Source organism: Rattus norvegicus, chromosome 17 (genome assembly GCF_021556685.1).
Source record: "Rattus norvegicus strain SHRSP/BbbUtx chromosome 17, alternate assembly SHRSP_T2T, whole genome shotgun sequence".
Taxonomy (NCBI): domain Eukaryota; kingdom Metazoa; phylum Chordata; class Mammalia; order Rodentia; family Muridae; genus Rattus; species Rattus norvegicus.
The window spans coordinates 9,195,316-9,215,370 of record NC_141550.1 but is presented as its reverse complement, the minus strand read 5'-3'; the positions used below and the strand labels follow the sequence as shown (position 1 = coordinate 9,215,370).

At 50.1% G+C, this 20,055-nt stretch overlaps 1 protein-coding gene and 1 long non-coding RNA gene across 3 annotated transcripts; one reads left to right on the top strand and one right to left on the bottom strand.

The window, feature by feature from the left end:
- Positions 1-617: 617 nt before the first annotated feature.
- F12 (coagulation factor XII) lies at positions 618-8,526 on the bottom strand. Its single transcript, NM_001014006.1, is given in 14 exon segments — positions 618-864; positions 951-1,099; positions 2,921-3,061; positions 3,147-3,283; positions 3,447-3,669; positions 3,772-3,968; positions 4,063-4,228; positions 4,348-4,452; positions 4,555-4,686; positions 4,761-4,871; positions 5,316-5,386; positions 5,568-5,667; positions 7,846-7,900; positions 8,261-8,526. Coding segments are annotated over 14 exon segments (1,812 nt in total). The 5' UTR covers positions 8,318-8,526; the 3' UTR covers positions 618-696.
- On the top strand, positions 8,383-18,318 carry LOC147999980 (uncharacterized). 2 transcript variants are annotated; one of them, XR_015641065.1, is made up of 3 exons: positions 8,383-8,597; positions 9,058-9,365; positions 16,966-18,316. It is a non-coding gene; the product is annotated as an uncharacterized LOC147999980 (long non-coding RNA). The 2 variants fall into 2 exon arrangements; XR_015641064.1 differs by having other exon boundaries at positions 8,392-8,597; positions 17,593-18,318.
- The last annotated feature ends 1,737 nt before the right edge of the window (positions 18,319-20,055 follow it).

Here is a 20,055-nt window from a genome sequence, read left to right as displayed (position 1 = left end):
CCGTCTTCAGACACACCAGAAGAGGGCATCAGATCCCATTACAGATGGTTGTGAGCCACCATGTGGTTGCTGAGAATTGAACTCAGGACCTTTGGAAGAGCAGTCAGTGCTCTTAACCGCTGAGCCATCTCTCCAGCCTTCCCTCTTCTTTGAATGGTGGTGCTGGGATCTAACCCAGGGTCTCACACATGCTCAGCTCCTACCATCCGCACCACGATCCCTACCTAACATTCCTAACCACGGTTCTCGACTTCTTTTGCATAAGGAATCGCAAAAGAGGTTGAGTTTTAAAAATATAGCATGGCTACCTTCTCCCCGGAGATTCCAGTTCACTGATCTCAGGTAGACTTGAACACTGGTGCCAAAAGCTCACCCAGGTGATCCGGAAATATTCAGTCCAGGCTGAGACCCTGCTACTTCGTAAACATAGAATGGGCGTGTCTGGTGAGCAATCTGCACGACCTCCTTGGCACAGAGTAAGTCTGTGAAAACATGGTGGCCTGGACAAGAAGAGTCTAAGCCTCTTGTGCTGAGATCTGGCCAGCTGCCTTGTCCAGGCATGGAGGGAGTTGGCGCATCTGTGCTCCCACTTGGTGTTCTGAGACGGAATTCTGAGGAACGTTTTCAAAGCACTTTATTGAGTTTCTGTGTCCCTGGGGCCCAGCCACTAGCTTCGCAAGGACCGACCCTGGTTACTTAGAAAGCAGTATGCTCCTGGATCCAATCCAGGTAATTGGCCACGTCAGTGTAGACCCCGGGCTTGTTCCGGTCACCACAGCCGGAGCCCCAGCTGATGACTCCTCGCAGGGTGAGCTGACGCTCTGTAACTCCTTCATCACATACCAGAGGACCCCCGGAGTCACCCTGGGTGGGGAACAGGCAGCACATGGCTCTTGCCCTATGGTTGACAGGCAGAGGGGCAAGGTACCAACCAGGACCCCAGGGCTGACCTGACAGGCATCGGCGCCTCCCTCCAAGAAGCCAGCACAAAGCATCCCAGGCAGGATGGCGTCTCCGTGCACGTTAGAGCTGGAGCAGCGATCCAGGGAGATGAAGGGTACCTGTGCCTCCTGCAGAAAGGTGGCGTATTCTTCAGCCCCTGCAGATCAGAGGGTGGGGGAGGACCTGAGTTTGCTTTGTGGGTTAGGCTACCAGACAATTCCCCACCTACCCTTTACGCCCTCACAGCAAGTCCGAGGGATAGGGACCTGCCAATAAGAAGTTCATGACAAGGACACTGGAGCCCAGAAAAGAGCTAGGATTAAAACACAGGAAGCACCTCTTATCCTCTCCCACACAGTGTCTCAGAACCTGGCTCCCAGAATAGTTCTCCCTATTGTCTCCATTGCTCCAGCATGGAGACAAAGTCCTGGTTAAGCCTTTATAATTTGGAGCCCCAAAGAAGCACAAGAAAGTTCAAGTCTCTCTGTAATCCTGTGCTGGTTTCTGTCTGTCAATTCGACAGGACCCAGTATCATCTGGGAGGAAGGAACCCTCAACCTGAGGAGATGCCTCCAGAAGATTGGCCTAGGGCAATGTCTTCGAGGCATTTTCTTGACTAACGGTTGATGTGAGGGGGCCCAGCCCACTGTGGGTGGAGTCACCCTCAAAAGGTGGGCCTGGTTGTATGAGAAAGAAAGCGGAGCCAGAAAAGTGCAAGCCTTTTATCCTAGCACTTGGGAGGCAAAGGCAGGTGGATTTCAAGGGCAGCCTGGTCTACAGAGCTGGACAGCTCCTAGACAGCTGGGACTACACAGAGAAACCGTTTCTTAAAAGCCAAAAACAAAGAAGAGGAGGAGGAGGAAGAGGAGGAGGAAGAGGAGGAGGAAGAGGAGGAGGAAGAGGAAGAGGAGGAGGAGGAGGAAGAGGAGGAGGAAGAGGAAGAGGAGGAGGAGGAGGAAGAGGAGGAGGAAGAGGAGGAGGAAGAGGAAGGGGAGGGGGAGGAGGAAGAGGAAGAGGAGGAAGAGGAAGAGGAGGAGGAAGAGGAGGAAGAGGAGGAAGAGGAGGAGGAAGAGGAAGAGGAGGAGGAGGAGGAGGAAGAGGAGGAGGAAGAGGAAGAAGATGAGGAAGAGGAGGAAGAGGAGGAGGAAGAGGAGGAAGAGGAGGAGGAAGAGGAAGAGGAAGAGGAGAAAGAGGAAGAGGAGGAGGGGGAGGGGGAAGAGGAGGAGGAAGAGGAGGAGGAGGAGGAGGAGAAAGAGGAAGAGGGGGAAGAGGAAGAGGAGGAGGAAGAGGAAGAGGAGGAGGAAGAGGAGGAGGAGGAGGAAGAGGAGGAGGGGGAGGGGGAAGAGGAGGAGGAGGAGGAAGAGGAGGAAGAGAAAACAACCCAGCCGAGGTGTTGGGGATAACTCAGAGGTTAAGAGCACTTGCTGTTCTTGCAGAGGACCTGAGTTCAGTTCCCAGCAGTTTTAACCTATATACAGATCTGGCTTCCCCTATACAAGGTGTACATATGGCACTTACACAGACATGTAGGCAGCCACACATGCACATAAGATAAAAAAAATGAATTTTAAAAAGAAAGCTGAATAAGCCATGAAGAGAAAGGCAGCAAGGGGTGTCCCTTCCCATGTCCCGCCTCAGTTCCTGCTGTGGTTTCCCCAATGGTGGACAGCAACCTTGGAAGTCAAATAAAGCCTTTCCTGCCTCTCGTCTGATGTTGGAAACTAAGCAGGGTCCAGCCTGGTTAGTACTTGAATGGGAGACCGCCTGAAGAGAAGGCAAACTAGAACAAATCTCAAGGGAATCCAGACAAAGAATTCTAGATTCTGGGAAAATCACTCTACAGAGAAGAGTTTTGTTGTTGTTTGTTGTGGTGGTGGTTTTTTGTTTTTTGTTTTTTTACAACTGTCATGTCAGTGGAACATGTCCCCCAGGCTCAAGATAACCAAGTCTCCAATCAGCCCCCAACATTTGTGCCTACCCTCGAACTGATGACCCCAGCCGGCCACCTCGCAGAGCACTGTCTCAGAGGGTGGGGCCGCGCTGCTGGGCAGACACACCGGCTGGACATGAGGCGACAAGATCGCGCAGCTGTTTTTCCTCCCCCGCAGGCGCAGCAGAGCTACCCCAAGAGAAAAGGGTTAGATGGCGACATAGGCCCCCAACCCTCCCCATCCTTTCTCCCTATCCCTGTAGGGCTACCCCACCCAAATCATGCTGGTAGGTTTTGGAAGAGAAGCCCTCGTGAAGGCGGTAGGAGTGCACAGCCAGAGTCTGGCACCTCTCGCAGCTCTGGTTATGGCGATCTTGACCAAGTACCACTGTCAGTTCCTCGGGCGCTGGCCTGCGGTCGGGTGGAGGACAGTGTGTTCAGACTGGCTACAAATGTTTTGGGGGCGCCCCTGTTTTCAACCCCTTGAGGGAGCTCAAGAATAGCGGGGATGGGGGGAAGAGTAGGGTGCAGGTAGGGTAGGAGCAGATTAGGGGTCCCCGAGGGTGGCGCTTGCCGTTTCTGCAAGCAGTGAGCAGCGGTCAGCACCCAGCAGGGGTCGATGAGACTGCCTGCGCAGAAGCTGTCGCCCCAGTACAGTGCAGCGATGTAGGGATGCGATCCAGGCAGAGCCACTAGTCCGCCCACCACGCGCCTGAGCGAGGACAGTCGCTTGCGAAACCTCTGTCCGCAGACCACCGTACTGGTCCTGGACACAACATTCTGATTACGGGTCGAGTCTGTGGAAGGAGAGATTGGCTGAGGCCACGGATACCTACCTCGGGCTGCCTAGAATAAAAGAGACCCATGTCCTCTGCGCCGGGACCCCTCCTCCGCCTAACTGTCTAGTGCATCGGACAGAGACGGGAACTGAGGCATCTGCAATATGGGAGGCCGGGGCTTCAGCATGTCGTGACTCTCAGGGGAAACCGGAGATGTGAGCGTTGGCATCTGGCACTGTTCCAGGTCGCAGTAGTCCCAGCTCAGCCTGTCGCCACTCCAGACGTAGCACCATGGACGTGTGTCATTATCTGGGTTCCTGCAGTCTCAAGAGGGAGCACTGTTAGAGCACGGGGACCCCCGAGGACCCTAAGGGGAAGCGAGTTGCCCTGCCTTGTCCCTTCCCTGCGAACCGGCAGAATGCGTGGTGGCCCAGGCCCCAGCTTAGAGCTTGCGTCTCAGTCATGTTCCGGTAGGTGGCCTCCGAGGCCCACCGCTGACATGGTGCACCCGACAGAGTAGTTTTAGCCTGGCCCCGGTAGCTGAGACCCCTGTCTTCGTAGCAAGTCGCCTTAAGGTCTAGAGAGAGAGAGAGGGCTCCCTGCAGTCAGGGGATGGGTCTGTTGGTGCCCTCTGGTTCACTTTTCCATTCTCTCTATCCATCTCCGAAAGCCTTTCCCACATGGGGTCCTACTCACCTAAGTCGCAAAAAGGTCCGGCATAGCCTGCAGGGCAGTGGCACAGTCGGTGGTCCTCCACGAGGAGGCAGGTGCCTCCATTAAGGCACGGATTGACCCTGCAAACTAGGGGGAAGGTGCAAACTGAGCCCTCCCTGGGTACATCAACCAGGGGCTCCTGACTTGCTGCCCTCTTCCCCACCATCCCGGGAGTACACACCCACTTACCCTGACTGGTCAGCAGCTTGCAAACAGCCTGAGGACCTTTGCACTGGCACCTGGCCACACCTCCTGGCCCAGTTCTAAACCATATCTCATTCTCATGGAAGAACTTGAGGAGCTGAGACTCAAAGCATTTCTCTGGGGACAAAAGGAAGCAAGTGGGACCCCGCCAAAGCTCCAGGGACTTCCTCCTGGGAGGCAGTTCCTCTTACCTCTCTGGCAATGTTTCCCGGTGAGGTGTTCAGGGCAGAGACAGTGCGGGCCGTTGGGGGTGTTGACACACGTCCCTCCTTTGTGGCAGGGGCTGTGTTTGCTGCAATGGTCTGAGAGAGGATTCAAGAAAGAAGTACCCAGGGGTTGGGGATTTAGCTCAGTGGTAGAGCGCTTGCCTAGCAAGCGCAAGGCCCTGGGTTCAGTCCCCAGCTCCAAAAAAAAAAAAAAAAAAACCAGGGGGGGGGGAGTTTAAAAAAAAAAAAAGAAAGAAGTACCCAGAGTCCAAGTGACACTAATGCCTTGCCTGAACCTGCTTGTCATAGAACCCTGGCACCCCAAGCTTCTAGACCTTAAATTAAACTCATCTGGACAAGGGTGGCCTCTTCCCCCAGAATTCTCCCTCTGACTTTTGAAAGGACTCTGTAGGAGAAGGGAAGGGGCTGGGCCAGGAATCCCAAGTGTGTGTGTGGCACCCGAGAAGGTGTGTGGGAACCGAGTGGAGTGAGGAGCAGGGCACACACAGTCTTGAGTCACCCGGGGCCTGCATGCCATACCTTTCACTTTCTTGGGCTCCAAGCAGTATCCCCATTGCTGGTCCTCGTCAAAGTTGGGGGTGGTAGCACACCTGGGGAAGAGATGAGGTTTCTCTGCACTGCCTGAGGCTGGCTAGGCTAGCCCTGCTTCGACACACTCACACACACACACACACACACACACACACACACACACACACATCCCTTTTGCCCAAACACGATTGATTCTCAGACAGCCAGGCCCCTCCCCCAACCCCTATTACAAGTTCTTACCAGGGCCTGGAGCCTGGCTGTCCTTTGTGGATGCATTTGTGGTACAGGCGACGGTGGTACTGAAAGGGAAAGTGGCAGAGCTTCCCGTCCACAGTGAGAACTGTAGGAACAGCACACACCTCTGAATCCTGCCCTGAGGTCCAGTTGCCCAAGCGCTGCCTTACCCTGCCTGGCTTGAAAAAGGACAGCTAGGCATTCCAGGCCGCATCCTGCTTAGAAAGTCGGTTTCTAGAGTCAGACAACTGGAATGGTTGTCTGATTCCAACACTTAGTTCCCTGACCCTGAGCAAATGAAACCCAGGTGCCTGTTACAAAGTTGCACTTATTAAATATTTAGGTCACTGGCCTTTCATCCCAGAACTTGGGAGGCAGAGGCAGGTGGATCTCTGTGAGTTCAAGGCCAGCCTGGTCCACAGAATGAGATCCAGGTCAGCCAGGGCTTTTTCACAGAGAAAGCCTGTCTCCCTTTCCCCAAACCCCAGTACACACACACCTACTTATTTAGGACTCTTAACCATTTTTGGTTTAGTAAACTGGCAACAGTAACCCAACTGCCAAGCCTCATCATTCACTGGCTTTACATTTGCAAATCTGCCTGCTTTGTAAACGTTTATTTGTAAACCCCCCTAACCCAATGCTTGTGATTCAGGTTGAGGATATAGGTCAGTAGTGTAGTGTTTGCTGACAAGATGCCACAGGTAAAAGGAAGCCAAAGAAAATGCCAATGCTTGCAATGTCTCTGTGGAATTGTGTAGATCAGTGAAAGATGCTCAAACACACACACGCGCGCGCGCGCGCACACACACACACACACACACCCCACACAAGCACACTTCTTTTTAAAGAGGGCCACGGTTCAGCTCAGTGGCCAAGCATTTGCCTGGCATACACCAGGCTCTAGGTTTGACCCCCCCGTGCTTCAGGGAGAAAGGGGAAGAGTGGTTCTCTGTGTTTGCTCAAGTGTTACCTGGGGCTCCTACCTGCAAGACCACAAGAAGCCATGTGTGCCTCATGAAGAAAATGTGTCAGGGACACCTTGTTTAAGAATTCTTGGGCTGGGGGTTGGGGATTTAGCTCAGTGGTAGAGCGCTTGCCTAGCAAGCACAAGGCCCTGGGTTCGGTCCCCAGCTCCGAAAAAAAGAAAAGAAAAAAAAAAAGAATTCTTGGGCTGGAGAGATGGCTCAGTGGTTAAAAAGCACTGACTGCTCTTCCAGAGGTCCTGAGTTCAATTCCCAGCAATCACGTGGTGGCTCACAGCCATCTGTAGTGGGATTCGATGCCCCTTTCTGGTATGTGTTAAGAGAGCAACAGTGTACTCATATACATAAAATAAATAAATCTTTAAACAAAATTCTTCCTTCCTTCCTTTCTTTCTAAAACCTTTAATTAATTAATTAATTAATTTATTTATTTACTTTATGTGTGTGAGTACACTGTAGTTGTCTTCAGACACCAGAAGAGGGCATCAGACCCCATTACAGATGGTTGTGAGCCACCACGTGGTTGTTGGGAATTGAACTCAGGACCTCTGGAAGAGCAGTCAATGCTCTTAACTGCTGAGCCGTCTCTCCAGCCCAGGAATTTTTTTCTTTACAATTAAAAAAAAAAAGGAATTTTCCCATGGTGCTGCAGACCAAACCCAGGCGTGTGTGCGTGTTGTGTGTGCGTGTGTTGTGAGCTACAGTCCTAGTCTAAGAGCTAAAGCTTTAAGGCATTTGGGGGCAGCAGCACCTAGGTAAAGCTCTTTCCAAGGATTAGAAACTCATTTCTCCTCCACAACCCGTTGAGTTTTACAGTGAGGGGAAAAAGTGAAGCTGAGAGGAAACTCGCAAGCGAGAAAGCGAGGGTTTGGAGACATTTCGGTGCCTGTGATCTTGGGCGAGCCTGACGCTCTGTTCTGTCTCCCATCACCCACTGAGGGTCTGAACAGGGGATGTCTGACATTCTCCAGATGTGCTGACAGGAAAAGGAGGAAGGTGGGGAAACTGAGGAAGACTTGGTGTGCAGATGTGATGACATCATCAGTAGTATTGTCCCACACTACCGTGTACCTGCCAGACTCTAATGTGGGCATCCGGGAGAGCCCACGCCCTGCCCTCCAGGCACACATCTGGATCTGCTATCATCTGGATCTGTAGGCACCCAGGTCTGAACATGACTGGAACAGCTTTGCTCAGAATCCCTCCTCTGCTTCGGAGGCCTGAGGCCGTGCGGAGGCCATGCAGGGTAGAGCACATTCATCCCCACAGAGTAGATTAGGAAAAGCCAGGTCACATACCCACAGAGGGATCGCCAGCTCCGTCCTTGAACTCCTTGGACTTCCACGGTGGCGCCTGCAGGAGAGAGAAGGCAGGGACATTGCCCACAATGTCAAACTTTCCTTGATCCTGTATTAGGCCTCAACCTGCTGCCGCCTCCCCAAAGTACAGGATTTCCTCACAAGACGTGGCCTTCCTCTCTCTTCTCATTGTCTCCCCCACAAATGTAGCCTGCGTTCTCATATCCACCAGCATGAGCTGCTATCTCCTTTGTGGGGCCTTCTGGGCCAGCTGTGCCTTCCCCCACACGTCTCTCGGTCACCTGAACTAGCAGGCAACAGGCAAAGGCCAAAGCTGGAACAGGGACACCACCACCACCCCACCACCCCTGCACTGTCACTCTGGTTTAAGTGTCCCAGTGTCTACAGTCCTCACCGAAAGTGTCAAGTCCAGACTCATCAGCAGAGACCCCAGGAACAACAGAGCCGTCATGGCGTCCGCCAATGGCCCAGCTGCCTGCCCCAGAGTAAGGATCAATAGATGTGGGCAAAGGTCTCAGAAACCTCAGAGGTGGAGATTGGTCAAGCTCCCTCCTGGGCCTGAGGAGCACAGACTTCACAGAAAGCCCAGAAGAACAGCGCCGTCGAACCCTCGTGAGCAGGGCAAGGCTGGTGGAAGCAGAGTACCGAGATGGGTTCCTGCCCTCCCCCTCTCCTGAGCAGTAGGGCATTGATTTTACTAAGATGGTGTTCCAGGTCCTGTTGAGGGTAAGGTAAGAATGGCTGAAGAAAAGCCTGCTTACAAAATCTTGCAGACTATCGGGAAGCCTTCTGGCTTCAATCTGCTGAATGACCAATTACCACACTCTGAGCACCCTAAAACAATGTCCCCCTAAAACAATGTTTACGGGCGCGCAGACCCATGGGTTAAACACTTGGTGCTGCATAGTTAGAGTTTCTGTCCAGACCCTCAGAAACCTAAGGTTCAGACCGAGGTCTCTCAACAGTCCCCATCAGAAGTCATTTCCATATGGCTGCAGGACAGATGTCCCAGATTCTTCTTAGCTGTCGACCACAGCTACATGTGATTCCTACATTTCTGGTCATCTGCTTCCTCTAACTTTAAAACCAGTGTCAGGGTTGGAGGGGTGGCTCAGCGGTGACGGACACTTAGATCCAGGTTCTATTCCTGTCTGCCTGCATGATGACTCAGAACTGTCTGCTTGTCTCCAGCTCCAGGGGATCTGATGCCCTCTTCTGGCCTCCGCAGGCAGCAGGCACCTATACATGATGTATAGGCATGGATGCAGGCCGAACACTGTACATAGGACAAATTAATATGAAAAACTACAAACAAGAAAACAGAGCCCGGAGCAGAGAATGTTCCCAGGTTGAATTGCTTCACACTGTGTCTCTGCTTTGCCGGGAAAATTCTGGTCCCTTTTCAGGGCTCATCTGATTAGTTCAGACCCATCAAGGATACTCCCATGGGAGTACACGGTGGTACGAGCTGTACCTTTAGTCCCAGGACGCAGAAGCAGGTGGGTCTCTATGAGTTCAAGGCCAGCCTGGTCTACATAGTGAGTTCCAAACTAGTAAGGACTGTGTATTGAGACCCAGTATAGGCCCTTAATTACATTTGCAAATTCTTTTCCTTCTGATTGTTTCTCAGACTGACCTTTAATTGGGATTCTCCCGCTTGCTTCAGCCTCCTTAATATTTAATATCATGTGTCATGATGGCCAACTACATCGGCAAAATTCTCTTACAAAAGGACAGGGGATGAGACTCCTCAGTGGAAGAATTCTAGTCTAGCTTGCATGGGCTCGATTCCTGGCACCTCAAGATAATATTCTAGAAAATAACCTCAATGACGGTTAACTTGGGTCACTGGGAGCAGGGGGAAATACGTGGGAATGGGGATCTCCGTGTCATCTCAGAATTGTATTCATTCCAGAGCAACATGCTAAATCAAAGGGCATTGCCTTGCAGCCGCAGAGCTGGGAGAAAGATGGGATTAGGGGCACTGTGGCTTTTTCTACCCAGCATTCATTTCGCTCGATAGGAACCCTCTCTCCTTCGCTCTCTCCCTCCTGTGCTTCCATAGTTGCTAGCGTGGCACCCTCTCAGTTCAAGAGCCAATCAGAGCACGGCATCTCGGCATCTCAAGACCACAACTCAGGAATAGGCTTTCCTCTGTCTCCTGAATGCAGGGATTAAAGGCGTGCGCCACCAGGCCCCGCCCCGATTAGAGTCTGGGATGGTTAGTGGGCATCTGTTGCTGATCAGGACAGTCTGAGAAGAAAAAGCCAAGCAAACAGGGAAGGGAGGATGGAAAATCCTCAGAGGTGATTTCATTTTATAGACAACGAAGGCAGAAGGTAACAGGTTCCTGATTCTGCGGGAAGGGAGGAAGGCTGTGGTCAGCTTCGCAAGCAGAAGGCCGGAGGAACGGGGCACTTATTCAACTTTTGGTTTCAAAAGGAACTTTTGGTGACCGCCACTAGGACATAATGCAGGTGTTATGGATCTGGGGTCATTCAGAGACTCGCCAGTCTGACCATGTTAGGGTTAGGGTTAAGAAGAGGCTTTTATGCAGATAGTGCTTCCAGGTCTACATTTGCAATTTGGGACTCCCTGTCGCAGCGCCCAGCCACCTCAGTCAGGGCTTTATAAAGGCAAAGAATACAAAGTTACGATTTGTTCTGGCGCAAGCAGAGGGTCCTCTGGAGCAAAACAAGCTTGTTTATAGAATCCAAAATAGCAGTTAAAAACAATCTAAGCCTTAACAGCCCTTCACATTTGGAAGTCTAATTTTGCTTCATAGTTTTCTTAAGCACAGACATTTTAAACTTTCAGACATAAAGTTAGCTGTCATCATAACATTAACTGTCACAAAAGCAAGACTGAGCCATGCAGTAGAGTTGACCAAAGTGAAAGAACCCTATCAGTTCCAGATTATACCAGCACAGATCTTGGCCTCAGGACCTGACCCTATGACCACCTCCTCCTGGGGAGGGCCGATACTCTAGGGAAGAGGAACTGGTTTGCTTGCGCAATAGAGGGTGTGGTTTGTTTCTTTGTTTTGCTTTTGAGAGAGGGACTTGATCTGGGCTGGCCTAACTGCGCGATTTCCCTGACTCCACCTCCTAATTGTAGGAACTGTAGAAGTGCATCACCATGGCAAGCACAGAGGGTTTTACAGTAGGAAAGCGAGGGAAGGGCTTCAAGGTTATGCGGGAGCCTAAATTCAGCCAGTCAGAGGAGGACTGTGGTGAGCACAGGTCTCCATGTGGGAAGCAGGCGTTGGATCATGAGCTGCATGTGCAGCTTTTACCCTACACATGCACGATCACGTCAGGGTTGGAAAACTTACCACCAATTCCTGAGCTCAAAATCCCACCAATCCCCTTCCTAGACATCTCTGCCCTGGAAAACTCCATCCCCAAAAAACCCTGCATAAAACTTGCTCCATTCCCTGCTGCTTCTCCACTGAGGAGAGGCAGCTGCCCTCTTGTATCTCTCCCAATAAATCTCTTGTGTGAGTATGACATTACGATGTCCCTTGGTTACTATCAGGATACCTTTCCCCTCAAAGCTATAACATACCATGGACCAATGGTGGATACTCCTGGGCATTTAGGGGGCGGGGGCTACCATCTGTCATTGTCCACTCCTGAGCCCCAGGGAAAGTAGAAACCAGTCATTGGTCAATACAAGAGGCTTAGCATGAGCTGAACATGGTGGCACATTCCTTTAAACACAGTGTTCAGAAGGCAGAGGTAAGGTAGGATTCCTCTAAGTTCAATGTGGGTCTACTACACATGTGTCCTCTACAAGGAAGTATTCCTAAGACTTAAAAAGTACACTTAGGAAGCCCAGGAAGATCCTGAAAATTACAAGATTTATAAAGTTTTGTTTTCAAGGTTACAAAAGCAACAAACAATTGCTGGAGAGAGAGGCTACTCTCCAAACAGTCAAACTGCTTTCAAGCCATGCCAGGAGCTCTAGTCATGTGGCTTCTCTGAGTCATCCCCATGCTGGAGCAGCCTTTATGGAAATGTAGCTGCCTTTGAGTCACTCATGCTCCTGTAAGTGACCCCTTACACGTATGCCTATAAGCAACTTCAGCAAACTTATTGGTTCAATAAATTAGACTTGGCTCAATCTTTTTTTTTTTTTTTTTTTTTTTTAGCCTGTCACTGGTACCCTTGTAGTGAGAATTTTGGATTCTTTAAAAACCCACTTTATGGTATGTGGATATGTTTTTATTTCATGTAACATAGAGGCTGCTTTGCAGGAGGTGATTGTGAATTGCCTCGTGCACTAGCAGGGGTGTGAGTTTTGTCAGTTACAGATAGTTTGATTCCGTGGACTCTGGAGAGGGTATAAATGGGAGGGCCCCAAGAGGGCCCAGGGAAGGTTGCTGCTCCTCTTGTTTGCCCCAAGAACCCAATGTCCCTCATTAGCAGGAAATAGTCTATCTTGTTGGCTGAAAGATGTCTGGGCCCCTTTCCCCTCTAACCTCCTTCCTCTCCTACCTAGTGTTGGGAGGTTGGGAGGGATCAAGGTGAAATATGATTGGGAAGGAGGGAGGGAGGTAGAAGAACCCAATAGAGCAAAAACAAAATGCCAGCGTACCCAGTCTCTGGTGATAGATAATTGTTCACATGTCCCCATGTTAAACCACATGACAGCTATGTAGTGAGTTTCAGGCCATAGATAGAAAGAGGGGAGACAGGGAAATTAGACTAACAGGATCCAGGGACATTCCTTAAATAGTTTGACTATGTTTTCAAGGAGCCAGATTCCTTCTCCCTTTTTTAGTTGTATACTAAGCTTTTAGGTTAACATACAGTGTAAGAGGTTCATCATGCCGTCTTCATATGTACATATGTCACACATATGTTAGCATCCCACCCCCCACTTCCCTTCTCTATACTCCCTCTTTCCTCTTGGCTGGCTCCTTCCTTCTTCCAGGCTGTTTCCTCCTTCCCTTCCTTCCCTTCTTCCTCCTCCTCCCCCTCCCCCTCCTCCACCCCTCCTCTTCCTCTTCTTCTTCTTCTTTTTTTTTTTTTGGTTCTTTTTTTTTTTTTTCCCGGAGCTGGGGACCGAACCCAGGGCCTTGCGCTTAAGCGCTCTACTACTGAGCTAAATCCCCAGCCCCTTCCTCTTCTTCTAAGACAGGGTCTCACTATTTAACCCTGACTGTCCTGGAACTCACTATGTAGACCAGGCTGTCTTCGGCCTTACAGAATCTCCTGCCTCTGCCTCCTGAGCGCCTAAAACAAAGGCACAAGCCACCATGCTTGGCCGTTTTCAGTCTTATTACCACCTCTGTTTCCCCTCCCTTAAGATCTTTTTTTCTCTGTCAGGATTCTCTTTCTAGCTTTAACACATGCCAACACACACACACACACACACACACACACACACTTTTTAACATATAGATTCCATCATATAGGACCAAAACCAAGAATAACGATTTTTAGTTGTCTCCATGTTCCTGCAAATGTCGTGTAAACACAAACCACATTCTCTTCATCCATTCATCTCTTTTTTTTTTTTTTTTTTTTTTTGGTTCTTTTTTTCGGAGCTGGGGACCGAACCCCGGGCCTTGCGCTTCCTAGGTAAGCGCTCTACCACTGAGCTAAATCCCCAGCCCCCCATTCATCTCTTGATTCCCTTTCTTGGAGGTTGTGGCTACTGCAGTTATAAACATGGATACTAAGTATCTTTGGAATGCTGACATAGAGTCTTCCAGGATCCCCAGTGTTGTAGCTGGGTTCTCCGGTAAATCCATTTCCAGTTGTTTGAAAAACCCCCATACTGGTTTCCATAGTGGCTGAACAAATTTACATTTCTACCAGCAGCAAATAGAGCTTCCTGTTTCTCTGCTTGCAGGGCAGCATCTGTTGTGGTTTGTTTTCTTGGTGACAGCCTTACTGACTGGTGCAACACAGAACCTCAAAGCAGCCATAATTGTATTTCAGGGTGATTAAAGGTTGGCGTGTATTTTCCCGTGTACTTATTGACCAGATATATTTTCCCTTCCAAAAGTTGTCTGTTCAGTTGATTCACTCACTGACACGATGGTGATTATTTCCTTTGCTATGAAGAACATTTTCAAATTTATTTTATTCATTTGGGGTTTTTTGTTTTGTTTTGTTTTGTTTGTTTGTTTGTTTTTGTTGTTGTTGTTTGAGACAGGGTTTCTCTGTGTAGCCATGGCTGTCCTAGACCTCTCTGTGTAGACTAGGCTGGCTTCAAATTCATAGAGATCTGCTGCTTCTGCCTCCCGAGTGTTGGGATTACAGGTGTGTACCACAGCCACCCGGCTTTCATAAACCCTTTAATTTCACTTAGTCTTGTTTGTCAATCCTTGGGGTATTCCTGTGCTAGTTGTTTTCAGAAAGTCCTAGCCAGTGCACGTATCTTAGTTTAACCTACATTTTCCTCTAACAAAATCAAAGTTTTAGGTCTTCTGTTACAGTCTTTGATCCGTGTTGGATTGGTTCCTGGTTTTCACGGCTCTCTGTGTGAAAATCTTCAGGCCGACTTCCTTTATGGTCACATGATAGCAATGGCCAGGGTTCTAAGAATCACACCCAAGCTCATTCACTGCCGCTCAGGTGAGAGAGCTTTGTCCATCCCACCAGCTGCTTCTGAGAAGTGAGGAAGACTCCGCAAATCTGCGGAGCAGAGGTTCAAGGTCTCTCAGAAAGCTGAAGCGAGGGCTGATAAGACAGCTCTGAGGAAAGGGCCTAATGAGGGGTGCTCGAGCTTCTACATGGTGGAGAGAGAACAGAATGGGCTCTCACAAGTTGTTCCTTGCATGTACATGTACACACACATACACACACACACACACATACATACACACACACACACACACACACACACACACACACACACTGTGGGGGGGGCAGCAAACTCGCCTCACAACTCATTGGCCACACCTGGTCACATGACACCCTTAATCCATCTCTAGCAAGGCCCAGGGGAATTCCCATAGCTGGTTTAGAGCAATTAACCTTGGTGCTAGATTGGAGAGCGAGAGCTCTGAGGTTTAGTAGCCACTGCAGACAGGGTCAGAGAGGTCTGGGATGGCAGGACAGCCAATCCCCGTGCTTCCTGCTTCCAGTCCTCCTTTGGATCCTTTTCCACTTCCATTTCTACGTGTATTCCCTGCGGATGACTCCGTGAACCCTGCAGGGTTTCTAGTGAATTCCCTTGTGTTTATGGAGCCATTACTTGTTTGCAGAGTGGGGCTGCCTCACTGACCAGCACCAAGTTCTGTTTACATCACTGCCTGGACACAGTCATGTGTCACTTGGCAGAGACACTTTCCCCAGAGATGTGCATTGGTAGCCGCTGGTCAATACAAGATGCCACATAATGTACTTAGGCAAGCCAAGACAGCTACTACGTCACTAGCTTGTAAACTCTCAAGGGGTCCTCAACCCAAACACTGCTATACGCTGCATAACTGTGCCCCTCCCCAACGGCCGGTGCTTAGGCAAAGGAAGGGAAAGGTGGGGCTGGAAGTTTTAGAGAGGGGAGAGAAGGAGGAGGAGGGGGATGGAGGAATGGAGGAGAGAGAGGAGGATGGAGGGAGAACAGGTGGAAGGAAGATGGAGCAGAGCCACGTGGCTTGGAGGAGCCGCAAGGAGCCAGGGATCTCACAGCTGGGGAACAGAGTGGTGTAGGTGGTGGTTCTGCCCAGCCCAGGAGTGCAGCTTATAAATATTGTAACTGAGTTGTGTGTTCTTTGCACAGGACTATTGGGGTTGGAGATTACCGAAACACTCCACAACCTCCCGAAGCCACCTTTTCTAAGATGCATTTATTCGTGTATTTTACATGTATGTGGGAGCTCTGTCTTCATGCACCCCAGACGTTGCAGGGAATGGAACTCTGGACCTCTTAACTGCTGAGCCTCTCTCCAGGCCCACTTGGGTTTTTTTGTTTGTTTGTTTGTTTGCTTTAACGTATATGTGTTTAAATGCATGTGTGTGCGGGTGTCTGCAGAGGCGGAAGAGGCTGTCACATCCTCTGTAGCAGTCACCGGTGGTTGTAAGCTGCCTGGCAGTGGGCGCCGAGAGAACTGAACTTGGCAAGAACTGTTCATAACTGAGGAGAGGTCCCCCTAGCCCTTTCCCTTTCAGGGACACGGTCTCCCAGTGAATGTGGAGCTCAGTGAGTCAGCTGGAGTGGTGTTAGTGAGTCCCAGGGACCCTCCTCTCTCTGCCTCGTAAGTGCTAGAATTACAGCTGCTGCCACACCTGGAGATCCGAGCTCAGGTCCTCATGCACAAGCGACAAGCGCCTTACCCACCAAGCCAGATCACCGGCCCGTGACTATACTTTCAAACTTCTCCATCTTCATTTCCACAACCCTCTCTCTGACTTCCAGGAAATTAAAGGTGGGCCAGGTGCCAGTGCTATCAAGCTAGAGATCCATCTGTGGAAGGTGGTCCGTCTGTCCGTCTGTGGAGTATTGTACACATTTGTGAGCCTGGAGTGCTGGCACGTATCTTAAACGTCTCAGACAGAGAATAAACACAGCAGATCAAAAACAAAGACAGGGGGCTGGGGATTTAGCTCAGTGGTAGAGCGCTTACCTAGGAAGCACAAAGCCCTGGGTTCGGTCCCCAGCTCAAAAAAAAAAAAAAAAAAAACAAAGACAGGGGCTTGTGGGGTGTAGTTCAGTGGCAGGGCCCTAACTTAGTAGGTTTGAGGCCCCGGAATTTTGCCCGGAATGTCCAAAACCAAACAAAATGCTTAAAAGTGATACAGGAAGGGGTTGGGGATTTGGCTCAGTGGTAGAGTGCTTACTTAGGAAGCACAAGGTCCTGGGTTTGGTTCCCAGCCCCCCGGGGGGGGTAGTGATACAGGATAGCGACTTTTGAGTGGCAGTCTTTGAAACCACTCCTCTAGAGATGCCTGAGCTCAGGACCACCTGCGTCTTGCAAGGACCTTACTTTGGAAGGGAGATGCCCTTTTATTTATTTATTTTTTTCTTTTTTTCAGAGCTGGGGACCAAACCCAGGGCCTTGTGCTTGCTGGGCAAGCGCTCTACCCCTGAGCTAAATCCCCAACCCAGGAGATGCCCTTTTTGACTACGCCAATCTTATTTCAGATCAGAAGCCTTCGCTCACCTCATGCAAGGGTTCGAGATCCACTGTGTAAGGGAGTAGCTTGAAGAAAAGAAATGATGACTGGGAGAGAGGGAAGGCGAGAACCACAGGAGTTGAGAGAGGAGGTCTGGGACCCTGTTAGGGCCAACGCCCACTGCATGCTCCTGGGTCAGCCTCTCTGACCCTTGACTTTCAGGGATCCTTAGGAAAGCATGGGCGCTGCTGCTGGCCGGATGTCGGTTGGGATGGAAACACAGGGGAGGCAGAGCATGGTCACTATCCAGGTCACCATCCAATCCACTGGAGAATGGAAAAGCTTTGCCGCAGGGCTGCGCTCTCAGCGATTGCTACAGTTGTCTTCTGTTCCCTCTGAACATCTGGTTTTCTTCCGTCCCCTGCTATGGACCAGGGCAGAGAGACACCCTCTCTCTGTCTTGGCTTCTCTCCCAATGGAGCTGGGCTGAGGGCTCACGGGATGGGAAACACCAAGGACTTATTCTTGGATGTCTGATACGCATGAGCATGCAGAGACTGAGTAACTTAGGCTGGCTTTGAACCCTCACCCCTCCTGCCAGCCCCTCTAAGCAGGGTTATAGGCCTGAGCCATACTCAGCTCTGTTTCTTTTTAGCAGAGACTTGGGGCATGGCTTCTGAGAGGTTGCAGACCTACTCGTTCAAAAGGAATCTGGAGGACCAGACCGTACCAACTCCCTCCACATCATGGTACCCTTACTTCCCCAGTCACCCTGCTTGACACAGTCAAGCCTGCCAAGAAGCTCTCCTTCCAGCTAAACAGCTCAACCTGATGGAACCTTCATGTGCCCATAGTCATGTGATTACGAGCAGAGCACATGAACTGTGGCTTCGGGGGACTGCGGAGCTAACTGGATTCTGATGTGAGAAGGCTAGACTGACTCCACGACAGGCTCCAAATTGGCAGTTCAAGAGACTAGGCCTAAATCTGTTTACAAGAACTGGGCAAGTCCAGGCCTCAGAAGCTGCCCCTCCACCTGGCCTCAGGCAAGGACAATGGGTCAGCAGCAGTTTCCAGACCTCCCCAGCAACAGTTTCCAGACCTCCCTAGCAACAGTTTCCAGACCTCCCCAGCAACAGTTTCCAGACCTCCCCAGCAACAGTTTCCAGACCTCCCCAGCAAATTTCCAGCCCTCACACCTCAGTAATGGAATGACTGTAGAGATGGACCCAACAGATTAACATGGAGTTCACATACCCTGGAATTCCCTAATGTGCTTTAAATAAGCCCTGCGAGCTCACTTGGGTGTCTCTCTATTCTGATAATGGGAGACCCCAGCACGCTGGACTTCTCCAGAATAAAACACTCTCTGCGTCTACATACTGGGGTGTCATTCTTCAGTGAGTCATGGACCCTTCTGGGTTTTTAATTTAATGTTCACAACCACATGTGGCTGGTAGCTACAGTACTGAGAAATGGGGTTCCAGGGTAAGAGGGGTCATGTGTATGGCTGCTAGAGTGCACTGAGGAAGGGGCTGGTAGACACTGGAGGGATAAACGGCCCAGATCAAATAGCACATTTGTAGGCCAACTGGAGGAGCCTGGAGTTTTTCTTTTATTCATTGTGTTTTTATTATTTTGGGCACAGGAAATGAAACTTAGCGACTCATCACTTAGCGACTTAGACTTTGCAATGACATTGTCATGTTGGCTGCATTCTTTTTGTCTGAGCTCAGTCAGACAATGCTGCCGCATCCAAGGGGGTGGGGGCGTTGGGGTAGGAATGCCCTTTAGGTATTAAGACTAGGGACACTTGAGAAGTTGTCCACCATGGGTTGTCAGAGAAGGTTTTCAGAGAGAGTGACTGGGTCAAATTGGTTGGTTGGTTTTTTTGTTTTTGTTGTTGTTGTTGTTGTTTGTTTGTTTGTTTTGAGACAAGGTCTCCCTAGATCACCCTGGCTGTCCTAGATCTCACTTTGTAGACCAGACTGGCCTTGAACCCACATAGATGTGCCTGCCTGGGTCTCAAAAGTGCTGTGATTAAACGTGTACACCACATACCTGGCACACTTGGTAGTTTTAAAAATAAACAACCCGGTTGGGTGTCATGACACAGACTTACAGTCCTTACCAAAGCAGGGTGGCTTACGATCCAAGTTCAAGACCAGCTAGGGTGACAGATATGAAGAGCTTGTTGAAAGAGAGAGGAAGGAAAGAGAGGGAGGAGGGAGAAGCACATCCCTCTATAGGAAATGACCAAATTTTACTTGCTCAATTAGTGCCCAGTTCTGAACAATGCTGCAATCACGAACCCTCGATGTTTGTTTCTTTGGCCCCGGGTGCAATGACTTCTACAGGCCAGATTCCAGGAAATGCACCTCTGACATTATTGTGTGGTTATTTCATCCAAATTGAAATGTTCCCTCTTGGAGATGGAGGGTGTGGGAGGGGGACCAGGGGAACTAGTAAGACTAATCAGGGGGAAGAAACAACTTCTCAGGGAGAAGGAACTGTCATCACCATCATCATCATCATCATCACCATCACCACCACCACCACCATCATCATCATCATCATCAATCCTATATGAGTACACAGTAGTTGTCTTCAGACACACCAGAAGAGGGCATCAGATCCCATTATATATGGTTGTGGGCAACCATATCATTGCTGGGAATTGAACTCAGGACCTCTTGAAGAGCAGCCATCTCTCCAGTCCAAGAAGGAACTCTTTACTTGAGCTATCTGTGTACTGGGCAGGGAGCTCCAGGTATGCAGCTTTCCCAGGTCCTCGTCTCGGCTGGGTGGGTCTCTAGGTGATTCAGCCGCCTTCAAGTCAACTAGGATGTAAGCTGACTGATTCAGGAAGCTAGAACTGGGTTGGATTGTGCTAAAGTTTCCCTTTAAAAACATCTCTAGGGCTGGAGTTAAAGAGCAGTTAAAGAGCACTGACTGTTCTTCCAGAGGTCCTGAGTTCAAATCCCAGCAACCACATGGTGGCTCACAACCACCTGTAGTGAGATTGGATGCCCTCTTCTGGTGTGTCTGAGGACAGCTACAGTGAAATTATGTATAATAAAGAAATCTTTAAAAAAGAAAAGGGAGAGATATCAGTATT